The sequence below is a fragment of the Camarhynchus parvulus genome, chromosome 7 (genome assembly GCF_901933205.1).
Source record: "Camarhynchus parvulus chromosome 7, STF_HiC, whole genome shotgun sequence".
NCBI lineage: Eukaryota > Metazoa > Chordata > Aves > Passeriformes > Thraupidae > Camarhynchus > Camarhynchus parvulus.
In genome coordinates, this window is record NC_044577.1 from 25,426,893 (window position 1) to 25,441,920 (window position 15,028).

General features: G+C 46.8%; 1 protein-coding gene across 8 annotated transcripts in view; it reads left to right on the forward strand.

The window, feature by feature from the left end:
• Window positions 1–1,985: 1,985 nt before the first annotated feature.
• Window positions 1,986–15,028, forward strand: part of MRAS (muscle RAS oncogene homolog) — a 38,687-nt gene continuing 25,644 nt past the window's right edge. The window contains exons 1-7 of one of the 8 annotated variants that reach the window (XM_030952302.1): window positions 1,986–2,048; window positions 2,489–2,658; window positions 3,460–3,675; window positions 3,938–4,112; window positions 4,265–4,417; window positions 4,630–4,726; window positions 4,996–5,069. In XM_030952302.1, coding sequence (XP_030808162.1) covers window positions 4,277–4,417; window positions 4,630–4,726; window positions 4,996–5,069 — 312 coding nt within the window. In that variant the 5' untranslated portion in view covers window positions 1,986–2,048; window positions 2,489–2,658; window positions 3,460–3,675; window positions 3,938–4,112; window positions 4,265–4,276. Of the gene's footprint in view, window positions 2,049–2,160; window positions 2,256–2,279; window positions 2,659–3,459; window positions 3,676–3,937; window positions 4,113–4,264; window positions 4,727–4,995; window positions 5,070–15,028 lie in introns of those variants that run through there. The other 7 variants (XM_030952298.1, XM_030952303.1, XM_030952300.1 and 4 more) reach the window with 7 other exon arrangements.

The following is a 15,028-nucleotide window of genomic DNA, read 5'->3' on the forward strand; positions in this document are numbered from 1 at the left end:
ATACAAAAATGCACTTAAATAGGAGTTGTATTGTATAAGCGCTCAACCACAGCAGCAATTCCCCTTTAGCAATGTTGTTAACTAATACACACTACAAGAAATTTAATGCTGCTCCAGATACTGGATGGAATTGAAAGAGGACTTTTTGGCCTTCCTCCATCCATAATTTTAGTATTTATTATGGTAGGGAGGCTACTGAGAACTGAGCAATAACTCTGATACCTGATGTAGAGAAGCCAGGCCACAGACTTTTCTTGTTAAGTGTTACTGACTTTGGTATGAAATGCATCAGAGATTTTCAGGTTTAGGTGTCTGAATATTGGGCTTGGTTGCCAAATGTAGCTATCTCCACAGAAGCAAAAATGTGCAGCTCTGAAGGGTAATCTGTTTAAGATAGAAAGCTGGATGCTCAGATTTAAAGATCTAAACCTGAAATCTTTGCCCTACCAGTCCCAGGACTGCTGTGTCCCCAGCATTTAGTGACAGCATTTCCACACCTCTGAGGGTGTTTGAATGACCTGCTATGTTCAGCTTTGCCAATTCTGCCCTCCCTGGTGCCAAGATGTGCTGATAGCAAAAACCAGATTCCTTGTAGCCAGTCGCCTCCATCACTGCACTGCAGTCTGCCCTGGGAAGATGAGGAGACCCTCAAAACCCCTGTTTTGTCCTAGAGACAAAATCTGTAACCAACAGAGAAGCTGTTTCACACCAAATTCAGGTGTGACTCCTTTTGACATATGCAAATCTTACAAACCCAGCTGTCAATTCGTGTGAACAAAACACATCTATTCGGAAACCTGTGGGGTTCTTCTGGTCTGTTCCCTCTCACCTCTTCCATGCTGCTGGGCCAATGCAGGTTTTGAGGCAGATACTCACGTATCTTGTTTGTAAAATGGCAGTACAGTTCTCTCTGCCTCTTACACGTGTGGGAAAGATAGCACGGAGGCTGTCTTATTCCGTGCATGCCACAGCGCTGTGCCAGACTCCTTGGGCAGATCTTTCTGGGGACTACTGGAGTGTACAGAATGTTAATTCAGCACAGAGACTGTTCACTTGGGTTTAAGAACCATTTTGAGTTCCTGTACCTCTGCTTGGCACACCACCAGGGAGGTAAACCCTGACCCAGCACGGTAAATCAGCAGTTGCCTAAATGTACCCTCTGAGATGATGTGGGCACTCAGTCTGTACCTGAGCACCACCCAGGGTTGTGCCCAAGGTGTTCCCGCGGTAGGACACATCCTTCCTGCCATGGATTATTCTCACACAGCCATTGCTAGCATCCTCTGTGAGGGCAGCATGTGTCAGTATGTGCGGGAGCAGAGCTTTTGCTGGTGTCAGGTGCAGGGTGCGAGGTGGCAAAGGAGCCCGCAGGTGGCATGGGAAGCGCTGCTTTGGTTCTGCCTCCCAGTGCCAGCCAGGGGCACACATGAGAGTTAAGAAAAGTAACCACTGCCCATGTGTTCCCCGAGTGCTATATAGAATGAGCTCTGGCGTATTAAACACGAATTCCCTTATTGGGATTAAAGTTGATGGGGCTTCCTCGGATTAAGTATGAATATATATACAGATATATATATATATGGGAGAGGGGGAGAAGGGGGCTTGTGTGCGCACAGTAGCTGGTTCTTAGAGGTTCGGTGTGTGCCGTGTTCATGCGGCGTGAACGGCGCTTGTGACAGTCCGTGCCCTCCGGCTGCTACCCCGTCCGTCAGACAGAACCGGCTCTTTACTGTCCTTCTCCTCCTCGTTTGCTGGCGGCTGCACAAACGCGGCGACCGGAGGGTCGGTCCGCTCCGCTCCCCTTCAGCCACAGCCCCGTGGGGCCCGGGGCGCCGGGCGGGGAGAGCGGCCCGAGCGGCTTAAGGTGCCGCCGCCGCTGCCGCCCCGCTCCGCTCCACCTTAACGCGCGGCGGCGGCGGACGGGCCCATTGCCGCGCCAGGGGTCGGCGGGCCCGGGCCCCCGGGAGCCGCGCCGCCGCCGCGCCCGCCGGACAGCGGCCCCCACGCGCGGCCCGGGTGGCCACCGCCGCCGAGCCGCCGAGCCGCAGGTGACGGCGGGTCCCCGCACCGCCGCGAATCCCCCTCGGCGGCGCCCGGCCCGGCCCCGGCGGCGGGGCCGGGCTATTTATAGCAGCCGCCGCGGCGATATAAGGGATGGCGGGCGAGGGCTGCGCTGCCGCGGCCGCCGGGGCCAGAGCGCTGCCGGGCCGCGGGCGCCTCAGGGCGGGCGCTGAGGGCGCGGCCCCGCAGCCCGGGTGAGCGGGCGGGGAGCGGGCTCGGAGCGGCGCCGCTCTGTTCTGTGCGCGGGGCGGGGGGACACGGCCAAACAAACAATAACCCGGGTGCGTTCTGCCCGTCCTCCGCGGGACAGCGCCGCGCACTTTTGGCGCTCCACGCGTGACAAGCCCGCGGGAGGGGCGGGACCGCCGTGACACCCGGCGGTAACCGCGGCGGGGCTTCCCCCTCCGCTTCTTTCCTCTCCCCACAGCGATTCCTGCTGAAATGCGGCGCCCCACGCTGGCATGAGCCCCGCCGTCGGGAGCAGCGCGCCCCGGGCACCGCCGCTTTCCCTGGCCGCAGCTCGGTGTCGGGAGGAAAGCGCTGTGGCCGCGGAGCCGCCGCTGGCGGCAGCGCCGGACGCCGGGCGAGGGACGGACGGTACGGACGGGGGCTCCGTGCGGCGGGCGGGCTGCGGGGGGCTCGGGGTCCGTGCCCCGCCGAGAGCCGGGGAGGGGGAATGTGTGGTGCAATGGTCGGAACGCCGTGCGGTCCGTGTCCGCTCCGGGGTGAGCGCTGGGGAGGGGGATCGCTCTGAGTTACGCGGCGTAATGGAAGATCTTTGTAAGTTGAGGGTTTGTTGGGTTTTGCTTGTCTCAGGGGTTGTTCCCCCCACCGCAGATTCAGAGTCACGGTATTGTTTTACTTTCCTACCCCGGGTGTGTTTGGATGTGATCTGGGTATAGCGAGGATTCTTATCTTACATGAAAATTGCTCTTGGATCACTGAGTACTTCGTATAAGCTTCCATAACTTTTAGAAGGATAGAGATGCTATCTTCAATTACAGAGAAAGGAGGAGGAGGAGGTACGGGTTTGGGTTTGGTTGGTTTTGGTTCTTTGTTTTGTTTTTTGTTTTTTGTTTTTTTTTTTCTGGTTTTACTTTACTTTTACTTTGCTTTTATACTTTCTGCTTTAAGAGAACAAACTGATCCACAGATAGGACAAGGATTTTTCAGACCTTGTGATTGGGATTGCTGGGGATTAGAAAGAAAACTTGTAGGTTTTTTGTTTGCTTATTTACTTTAATCAATGGCTCAAGAGCCCTAGAAACAATGTATAAAGCCCTGCTTCCTAGACAGAGAGAAACTAAAATAAAGCCACGCTGGCTGCAAGCTGAGGAACAAGTTAAGTGTTAGACCTCGAGTGGATCACTCTCAAGCATCCTGCACTCTCTGCTCCAGTGACTCTCCTTGTCGTGCAACAAATTGGGACTTCGCACCAGCAGGTCCGAGTGGAGACAGGGCTTTTCTTGGAAGAGCTAAGCGCGCAGGGGAGCCTTGACCCCGGCATGAGGCTTTTTCCCAACGCAGGGAACTGCAACCCTTCAGCACTGTCAGCTGGCACTGATCTCCAGTAATGCCACAGAAATATGAAAATCTAAGACACCAAGTCCTCAGGTAGCTTAAATCGTCTGAGTTTGGATTTTATTGGCGGGCTTAAAGGGATGCTATTGACTGCAAATGTTTATGTACATCTTACCTGGAAACTGTTGTTCATACAAGAGTTGATGTTAAGAAAAGTGAATCAACTTCATAGTTGTATCAGCTAGAGATGTGCTTTCTGAGTTTTCACTCTGAAATTATCTGGTTAGCTCTGGCTCTTTTTGCATAAGAGACATGCATTTCAAATGCCTAAAACTGTTATTTTTCTTTATGAAAGGTACTTGTCTCTTGCTCTGAATGTGTTAAAATGGATTTGCAAAACCGGGGTCTGTTAATTTAAGAAAGGCTAGGAGAAAGATAAGAGAAAGAACAAGGGGTGTGGCAAGGAAATTGCACGAAGTAACAGCTTTAAAGAAAAACTCTCTATAGTGGAGCTTCAGACTGCCTGAGAGGTAAGATTTCTTTCCAGATATTTGAGTCTCAAAATACCAAGCTGACAGCATCTCCTTAAAAATAATAGTGTATGTAGAAAATAGGTTTGAATAGCTTCATGTTGTAGTTCTGCATCAATTTGTCTTTCTTTGATTTTGCTCCTCCATTCCAGGAAATATCTGATATGATAGAATGTATACCCAGATTGCAGAGGGCCAAACTCCTCATCAGCATCACTCCTGAACGAGAGCAGCTGGGTCAGAGCTGGCCCAGCACATCTTTTCAGAAATTATCTGAGAGACAGTTCTATTTATTGAAGTTTTCGGTGGGTGTTTTCACAAGCTCTATTTTTTTTGCAGAGAATGATAAGAATTGCAGAAACTAAACTTGCGTTCTTTGTGGGGGAACTTTTTGGTATGTGTTGCATTGGATGTTCTTTTCTTAACCTGGGACTGAGGCTAACATTAGGGAGGAATAACATTGTATCAGAAGGTGGTTAGAGAAGACTTTCTTCCTTCTCCCCGCATATTTTTTTAGCTCTGGTGGAGAAATGGCATTTGGGGACTGGAAGGAGGAGGACGACGAGTCCTGCACATGAGCTGCTATTGTAATTGGCAAAGGCAATGTAAGGCAGGTGGGTATAGGAAAAATGGATGTGATGATTCATTGTTGTTGTCATTGTGCTGGGGTTTCTTAGGCTCCTCTTTAACTGCAGTGTCCTGTACCCGAGTCCTCTCTGGCCCATTAGCTACTCCATGTACTCCTAGTGGTGTTTCTGGGCTGACAACATTTGAGCAGGAGCTCTACTCCCTTCTCTTAATTCTAGAAGGCTCCTTGAGGAAAACTGTTAAGCTTTATTCAATTCTGCCTTTTCATTTTTATCTTCCTTCCTTGGGTGTGAAGTCCTTTTTGTAGCTGGATTCAAGCCAAGAACCTCTACTCACAGCTGCCAAGCCTGGCATCCCTACTGGCTCCAGGTGAGTCAGTTCATTAGGATGAATCAGTATGACCTGTAAAAGTTTTAGGCTCCAGACTTCAGCTTGACCAGTCTTAATAATTTGGTTTTGCCTGGTTTATTTGTTTGTCACTGCTTCAGCTAAGCTGTCACTTCTGGTGGCTCCTTCCTTCAGACTTGCTCAGCCTTTGGAGCCATGCAGGGCCTTCAGCCAGTGTCCCTACACTTTGTGGAGCTGCTTTTGCCTCAGCATTGTAACTTCTCCATGACCACTCATCCCTTTACCTCTCTTACCTGCACAGGGGGAGTTAGGGGGGATTGCACCTCATCATGGGAACGTGCAGCTCTCAATGCAGGGACCACTTCAGATTCCGGAGGTGCAGAATATTAACATGAATCCACAGGAATGAAGAGGGGACTGTTTTTGCATGGTGGAGGTGTTTGTATAAGCTTTTACTGTCATAAATAAGTAGATTGGGATTCAGGGGACAGATTTAATGTGAAAAATAAGGAATTAATTTTCCGGCTTCCAATGTGGGGCTGAGGAAGACAATGGTGTTAAAAGATATGGAAATGTGCCTTGAAAGTAACCTTGCAAAGATGGATGACACTATTTTTGTGGTATGAAGCACCCAAATTTAACGAGGTATAAAGCAGAAGGCTTGGGAGGATTTGGTCCAAGTGAAAACAGAATGAGCGTGGGACTGGCAGATGGGAGGAACATTAGCCCACTCCTTGGTGGACTTGTTGCTTCTTTCTCCTGTTCTTGCTTACAGGGGTGCTTGAGGGAAGATACTGGGGAGGGAAGAACAGCCTTCCTGTTCTACTTGAATGTCACTGGCTGTGTTTTTCTCTGCGGGGAAACAAAGTTCCAGTGCTCCAGTGGGTCACATCCTGAGTGTCTGCATCCAAAGTAAATCTAGAGCAACACTGTCTACTTCAAAAATATCTGCAATAAGCCAAGACTGGCTCTTTCTGAACAGAGGATAAATGAGCAGCTGTAACTTCAGATGCTGAATTTTTTGGCATACTCTGTTTTTTTCAAGATTTATGGCTCTTTTATTCTCTGTTTGAGAATGTAGTGGAGCAATTGCTGATCTGTGCATGTGTATGTGTGAGAAAATGTCAGTGGAAGAGTAATATATATGGAAATCTTGCATAGAGATAGAATAGGCAGCCAGTTTGCCATTAGATAATGAAATAATTGTACAAAAATATGTCTCCTGAAATAACGATTGAGGGAAGGGGTAGGGACAGGGTTGGGGGAGGTTAACAATATTTTTGAGTAATTTGCTTTACTTATAGTACTCATTACTGACTCTCCTGCAGTTTTACTGCTTCAGACACTGCTTTTCCAGTGAGTGGTGCTTTCTGTTGCACAGGCAGATAGGTTCCATCTGAGATACCCACCCAATTCCTGGAGCTAGGTGAAGGGATGGGAAACTGCCCCCAGGTACTTTCTCTGTCACAACCTGGCCAAAGGTAGGTAGGCTAAGGTCAGCAACTCTTACAGGTACCAATGAACCTGCCTTTCATTAAGTCCACTTTTCTTTCTAAAATGGGGTAGTAGAAGTTATTTCTTTGTGGGGTGTGTTGGGACTATAAATATAGCTGAGATACTTCAGAAGGCATCTAAGTATCTGAGACAGTCTTGATGGGATTCCCCTTCCTGCTACTTCTTTTCTGGCCAGAACTGACCAGCAGAAATGTTCAGTGCTTGTACAATTTACATATTAATTTTTGGCTACATTTTGTTAACCTTGGAATTTGTTTGACATTGGTAGGCTCAAGAGTAAAATCTTCAACTACTTTCTTGTACTTTGTTCTACTATAGTGCAGCTTAAAAAGCTGCTGGCACTCTTTCACCTCCCAAATAACACAATGCCTGCCTTGCCTTCTCTTTGAGAAGGTATGCTTCTGCAAAGAATGTTGTACCAAATATATAACTTTATACAAGGTGGTAAAAATGGTTTATTCTTTCTTCATCCCAGCTCTTGACTGCATCTGCCTAGTTCTTGGTCTAGAGATAAATGTCACTGAGGTGCCTGGGGACTATTTTGCATCTGAATGGTGACTTGTAGTGATTCAGGTAATGGGCCAGACCACTCTTTTATGTAGTGACTGGTGCTAGTCCGCTGAAGTCCAAACAGCTGCTCCAAGTTTCTATCATCTCCAGTGAAAACAAGAACGACAGCATCAGCTTGCAGGCAGTTTACAGTAAACCTGCTCCCTGGGCTGTGGGTTAACCTCCTTAAATATCCCTGTGGGCAGGTCTGTTACTCTTGTATGTGAAAATAAGTTTTGGTGTGCTTTCTGATTTACTGAAGTGTAAATAAACCAAGAAAGTCTTTCACATTCAGGCTCTCTCATCAGCATATATTAGTAACGCTCATCAGCTCTTAACTGGAACTTTGATGGCATAATTACTTTGAAAGGGTAACATATTCAAAACTACCTGTGTGACTTTGGGAGTTAGATTCCTGAGAGTCTTAGTCATTATTTTAAAAAGCAATTAGCTTTTTAAGCTACACACACTCCTGGAAGTTTTAAGCGAAGGGTTCTGTTTATCTTGTCTTTAAAATGCTAGTTTCTAGGATGAGAGCGGCAGCTCTGCCACTCCACTTATTTCAGATATTAAATAAGAGTGTTGGAGAAACAATTAGAAAAATACTGTGGTAAATAAATTCTCATGGGTAATCTTACTAGAGAGGTCTAAGAGGTAAAAGTGTACTTTTCAGTCACCTGACAGCAGGATGGATATGGGCATGCATTTTCAGCTATGTCTTTAGGACAGCTGAGAGGATGACTGATGTCTCAGCTGTTGTTGTAGACAGAGCAAAGCATGTATTTCTCTAGACAGGATTTGGTGCACTTAAACAGCTTGTGACTAGAGCAGTTCAAGTCACTGGGGCAAACATGGTTATCAGCAGAAGGAGATAAACTAAGAAAACAGTCTTGCATACTCTAATGTTTGTGTAGGTAAGATTTTCATTTGCTATCAGTCCTAGGGTTCTTTATGAGCAGTGATGGATTAGTCTTGATACTTGTGCAAGTTTTAAAGCATTCCTGTAACACTTGTAATGCAAAATCTATTTATTTTGCAGCATACCTGTGAGATAGGGACCTGCTATTTATCTCATTTGTACAGCTAGGGAACTGAAGTATTCAGTAAACCTAAGCACAGCATCAGGGATTGATCACACAAGAAAGTCTGCAGCAGGACAGACAGAAGGGTGCTCCAGCAGTCTTAATTCCCATGAAAATCAGCAAGCTCTGGTCCATGCTTTTCCCATCTGATTCTTCCTCTGTGCTTCTGAAGCAGCTTGTGGCATTTGCTTGGCTAGACAATGTGTGTTTGGCTTTTCTAAGGAAGAAAGCTCAAGCCTGGTGATGGAGGGAGGGAGGTGATGTGTGTCTGGGGAAGGTGAAGAGTGGGGAGCATCCCCCAGCTAGAGATGCCTCCACCACCACTTCTTCAGTGAGTGGCTTCCCCAAGGTTGGCACAGGCTGCTTCTCAGCTACTGAAACTATGTTCCTCTCTGGCATATCTTCCTGTGCCCAGAGCCAGCTGTGCTCCTCTGAATAAAGTTGATATGAGTGGCTGGGTTGATGATGGAGCCTCCTGCCCAGCTCCACATCTGCTGCCACAGTGCTGAGTCCCTGTGCTGCCTGGGTTCCCTGATGGAGGAGAGCTTCCACTGCTCCATCTCAGCCATGTGAGGGTCACCAGTGCTTGGAGTTTGGTGAAGGAAGTTGTCCAAAGCTGGCAGGAGGAATTTTTTGTTATGGTTGCATGATGAACAGTAACAATGTGAGTTTTATTGCTCAGAATGTATCCACATTTATAGGATGCTATATTTAAAAAGGAGAAAAAATGAGTCATGGGGAGCTATGCTAATGCTAAGTATTTATGTCTACCTCTTGTGAGGCTGAAGGCAGTGGGAGTTGAGCAACATTCTTGTGAAGTGTCTAGAGGATTTATGGATCAAACTAAAGCCTGCTGAAGTCAGCTGTAAGTCATGCAGTGCCTTGCTCGGGGCCCATGTCATGTACTGTGTGTGGGTTACAGTGAAATATTCCTCTTGGGAAACCCGGCGGCTCTCCGTGCTGCCGGCTTCCCTGGGCTCAGGCAGGAGCTTGACTTGCTCCCAGTGGTTATTACTCTGCCACTGGGAAGTCACTCCTGGCTTGCTGCCAGGGCAGGAATGTTGCTGTGCCTCCCAGTCATGCCTGCAGCACCGTAGGAATGGGTACCTGTGCGCTGAATGGGAGCGGGCAGAGCCTGGCAGGTCTCAGCTTCTCCTGCACTCTCAAGGAGATGTGGTGTCACGGTCTGCTGTGGTACAAGCTGCTGGAGCTTTCCTTTCAGAGCTGGCTAGGGTCACAGGGATGCCAGGGTTCAGATGCTTTCACTTACGCCATGTCTTGACACTAATTCAGTTGGATTCCACTTAATTATGAAGTGCAAATGTTGGAGTTTGTTTTATTTAAAAGTTCTTTAATGAAATTGCGACTTGATTGAGAGTGCCAGTGAATTCAGCTTTCCAAGAGTCTGCTTGCCAGCATGCCTCAGCTCCTGTCACAGCTATGGGGAGGACTGGGATCAGGATTTCATTGGTGGGTGAGCCAACAATGGGATATGGAGGGGGACTCTGTGAACAAACCCTGACAGCACCATGTGTCCAAAAAATGCAGATTTGGCAACAGCAAGAGGCTCTGCAGATCCTCTGTGTAATCCACTTATTGGAAGGAGGAGGTTTTTAAGTGAGCAAAAAATAATTATTAAATTGAAATCTTCAGCTTTATTGGACTTTTATTTTGTTTTCTTGTGATTTTTTTGTTTGGTTTTTTTTTTAAAGAATTGGTCATATCAGTATGAAAATGAATGTGTTTAATCTTCCTTGGATATAGTTTTGAGTGGTACACTATTGCAGCCTGTTCTGTTTTCCAGGGCAAGTCATGCTCTGGTTTATGGAAACAAATACTTGTACATCTTGCAAATATAAGAGGGGTTGAAAGGCTTTTGAATAGGGATCTGCTCTTTGCTCTTTTGCTGGAAGCACTAAGCCTCATGGTGAGCAACAGATGATAGGTAATAGCTGGAACAAAGATCCACCCATTTCAGATTAAAAGGATGTTAATGGACATCAGTAGTGGGATCAGTAGGGGTAGTGGGAATCACTGCCACTTTTTTCTTGAACTGGCCTTCCCACTTAAAGAACTACTAAAACACCACTGTAGCATGCCTTCAGGTACCTGGTGACTCCAAGAAAGCATTTAAAGGATTTTTTTCCTGTAAACATGTGATCTTGTGATACAAGCTCTTTACTAGTTGGCTGTTGAAACAGTCACTCTGAAGGGGTACCAAATGACAAAAGTAACAGGATGCAGATGGAATTTAATCTCTTCGGTCACATTCAGACACTATTATCAGGTCTGTCATCTGTACTTAGCATACCCAGATAGCTTTTGAGTGGTCTGCATAGACAGCTGGTAGTTTAGTAGAGATTGTGATCTTCAGAAAATACGTAGCTGATGTCTTGTGTAATACTTGCTATGGAAGTATTGGTGTCCCCAGTCTAAATGCAACACTTGCTGGGTAGGGAACATATATGTCTGTAAAGCAGGACTCTTTGGAAGATGTTATTCAATACCCAAGCACTCAATCTCAGAAAGAGTGATAAGGGCATCCACAGAGCTGCAGGGTGATGAACTGGGAGGGGTAGATCACTCAAGGAATCCCTTTGGCTCAGTAGTGCTTGCTGCTGACTGCAGTTGCAGACTGAGGCTGGTTTGGTGGCTGCTGGTGTTTCGTAGGGACAAGAATCCCTAACTAACCTTGGAACAGGAGGAGACATGCGCCAGTGCTCTGGAAAAACCCTCAGCTGTTGTGAATTGTTTTTGTGCAGCAGTGCAAGGTCAAACACTGCTGTTGTAGCTCTCAGAATAGTGCATGGTCTCGCTGTTAAGGTACCTGCCTGCATCTGGCACAGCTGCTCTTGGACAAGAAGGCAGGTATTGCCTGAGCCCACTCTGTGCACTTCACCTGAAGAGACCTTGGTGGTAGCTGGGGAAGGATTATAGCTTGGAATTCAAGCATCCAGAGGTTGTGATCAGCTGTAGGATGAGGTGGACTTGAATAAGTACTTGCAGCACTTCCCTAAGAAAATATTCTGTAGCTCAAGGGCAGAGTGCTTTGAGAGAGACTTCTGTTTCCTCCACATGCTGTGTCTGCTTTCAGATCTAATCTGCAAACAGGGACTATGTCAGGCATGAGGAACTGTGTGGACCATTTGCTTTTCTTGAGCTTTGGGCAGGTCCAAAGAGATACTGAATGCTGTGTTAAGATGCTCTGCTGGGCATTGCTTCTTCTGTGCATCCTGCAAAATAGCTCCAGAAAGCACAAGGATGCTGACAAGATGCTGCATCACCCTAGTCCTGTGAGCAGCAAGGGTTTTGTTACATGACTTCATACTTGTGGAGTATGAAGTCTGTTTTCAAAAGTTTTCCTTGGACCAAACGCCTGTGGAGCATGAAAAGGCTTTCATGTTAATCGGCCAAGTTAGCTAAGAGAATATATAATTCCTTATTCTTTTTGCAATGGAGCAAGCCTGTTTAATTAGGCAACTGGGATTTGAATTATTAAATAACAGAACAGTTTCAACCTACTTTTCTGTTGGTAAAGATCTCCAGCAACCCTGTTTTTATTCCATGGATTTTTGAATTATGAGTTCCAGAAACTCCTTGAACCTCAGGAGGATGACTTACTGGATCCAGGAGGACAGAGAAATAGGGCTCTTATTTTAAGGTCTCCTGAGCACAGCAAGTTACTCTCTGTTGTTTACATACCAGCCTCACAAGAATATGGAAATAAATGCTAGGCTGTCGAAGCAAAGCAGAAAAATTGTGTTTTCGGGCATATCCTGTGTCGAAGCATCTGTTTGGTTTTGTGCAGCATAAGAATAAATCTTTCTACTGCACAAAACTCTGGGAGCAGCTCTCTCTCTGATTTGGGGTAAAAGAGAATAGAGCAAAGTAACAGGAGCTGCAGTTCATGTGGGCTTGGGAAGACTGGTGAAGATGAACTGGCATAGCTGAGAGGTGAGAAGGGACAAAGATGAGCTGTCTCAGCCAGAGCAGTGAAGAGCTGCTGAACTTAGGCACTGATTGGAGGACTGCCACCTTCAAGGCAATGACAAAAGGGCTGAAGAAATGCCTGCTAGGGTCCATGGTTGGGGCAGACATGCCAGCAGCCCTGGGCAGGGTGTCCTTGTGGGCAGCAGGACATGAGGGACTTGCTGACAAAGCCACTTGGACTCAAAAAACTCCTGAAATGTCTCCCAGCCTCAGGCTCTCCAAGCCCTCCTGACCCCAGGCTAATGTATTCTGGCTCCTGTTTGGGACTGGTGCACTTCAAAAGCCTTGTTGAGTGAATGGGTGGGTGGAACTGGTGACCCAAAATACCATTTCCCCTTCCTAAGGCTGGGCGTATACCAAACTTGTGTCTCTGTGTGGTAAAAGAATATGAACCAAAAGTGCTGAGAGATGCAGTGGTTAAATTGAAACATGCTGTGGCAGGATGAAAGTAATCTTGTCCCTTACAAGGCCTTAATGCTTTGGGGCTTTATTTATTTTATTTTTTTCAAGTGACTGCCATCCATGCTGTCTCTATCTGTGATTTTAATAGAGATATTTTTATATGCAGGCATGTGTCGAGATTCCATCAGGTTAAATCACCCTATGTTATATTATCACTCACTAGGTTGATATAAAAACCAATATCTATAGCTGTGTTTTATTTAAAATTTGTAGTCTGAATTGTCATTGAAGATGCTGAAGTATAAGAGGATAACTCTGTGTTAGGGTCTGTGTCCCTTGCAGTGAACCTTGCAGTACAAAGAAGGAAGGGTCAAATCCAAATTTTTTGCTGTTTCTGTGAGTCTGGTATGTAAAATACGATGCAAATCAGAGATGTACATGGATTGCCAAGACTAAGGCTAATCCATAATCTCTTTGCTTGGTGTTTAAAAATAATGGCACTGTACATGCATAGGAATGGCATATGAGATCTACCCTAAGGCTAGAGCAACATAATGCTGCATCCCACTGGTTTTAAGAGACCTTGGTGTCTTGACTTGGTAGCTGTACTTCAGACCTGTGTGGTGGATGGAAATTAAAAATGGGTCTTAGGGCAGAACCGAAATATTCCTTTGGAATTTCTCAGCTGAGGTCTTTGGAAGATTGAACATGTTTCCTTGCTCAGATCCTTCTGAGTTTGGAACAGGAGAAGGAGAGCAGAGTAATTGAACCAAAGCAATTATTTGGAAGAGCTAATGAAGGACCAGGGATTCGTGTTTGAAGGTAGCTCTTGATTTACCTCAATAGTCTAGACACAGAAACTTTGTCCGGTTACTTTGCTGTATTTGGTTCATGCGTGGCCTTACCTGTGAAGTGACCCTTCCCACTGCTCAGGCAAAGCAAAGTTCTGTACACTGCTAGGAGCTCTGAACCACTCAGCAACAGCTGCAGTGTCCAGTGACACTCTAGTACCACTCACAGTGAAGGAAAGGTGAGTGTGCTCCAGCCCCAGAAAGTGACAAGCAGTGTGGTGATACCAGTGTTTAAGTGATGTTTATCCTCTTGTCCCATACAAGGTCCTTACTGGCCCTGTTGCCAAGACTCAGAGATGTGTTCACTGCCTGTATTGCTCTGCAGCCCAGCACATCTTCTCATTCCTCTGGGACAGCATCCCCTCAGGGAATCTGACTGTGCAATTTCTGCACATCTGTCAGTGTCAGCCTGATAATAAGACAGAAGAAGGCATCATGTTGGGCGTGGAGCACTGAGTACCTTGAAAGCTGACTGCTGAAATGAGTATAACCAGGTGTGGTGTATTTCTCCCATGTGAAAACAGCTTATAGTGCAAAAGCAGATGTTATTGTTTGGTGTGTGTGAAAGATGCTTTGTGGCAGAAGCGGGTGTGCCTCTCTTTTTCCTTTAACTGGCAAGAGAATCTGCTATTGCTTTCTTCTTCTTTTTCTTTTTTTTTTTTTCTCCATGCAATGGTAATTGAGTTTTGAGGGGGTTTATCTTTCCCTGAAGTTGTGGGTGAATTTCTGATGTGATTGCACAGTGTAGTGGTGGCTGGAGCCCTGCTGTTGCCTTGTTCATCAGAGCTGCTTCACGAGAATGCAGAACACTTTTGAGGTATGATTTCCCATCACATGCTAATCCAGTGAAGTGCTGTAGATTCACTTGCTGGCACTGTTTAAATCCATAATGCAGCACCACCTGCCAAACCACGGGGCATAATGGAAGTGTTAATGAATGTACATATATACCCTCCCACATGGCTGCAAGTTGAATGACTTAAGAGTCAAGGCAGAGAATTTAGGCTGAGTGTAGAAGGAACCAGAATTAGGGTATCCTGATGCAGATCTCTGCTGAAACTGGAGGGTGAGGGGTGGCCACAGGGGGTGTAAAATTGGGTCAGCTGACTTACAGGGTGCTTTCAAAGATGTGTTGATTTTCAGCTGCTGCTCTATGGATTCATCCAGTCACGACACCTGGGATGTAACTTAGGCATTCAACAACAAAGTGCAGGTACTGAGCAGCACCAGCTGGGGCCCTGGTACCTCTCTTCTGAGGGGTATTCTCATGGGATGCTTCTCTCCAGTGCTGGCAGGGTGAAGGCACTTGATAGGAGAGTGGGCTTGAGTCATGCAAGGGTAAACCCTGTTCCTCAGGGGTGGTTTGGCCAGTTGCCCACTGGTTTGAGTGTCAAGGTGTGTGGTTGCCACCAGGATGGCTTGTCCAGGCTGGCACAGAGCGGAAGGAGAATAGCAGGGAAAGAGCTGAACAGGGACAGCCAAGGGGTTTGCCAAAGGAAGAGGCAGCAAGGCTAGCATGTGGCTGGGGTGCTGGCAGTGTACATGCACCCTGTCCTCAGGCAGGTTCACTGGAATGCTGTGGCTTTGCAAA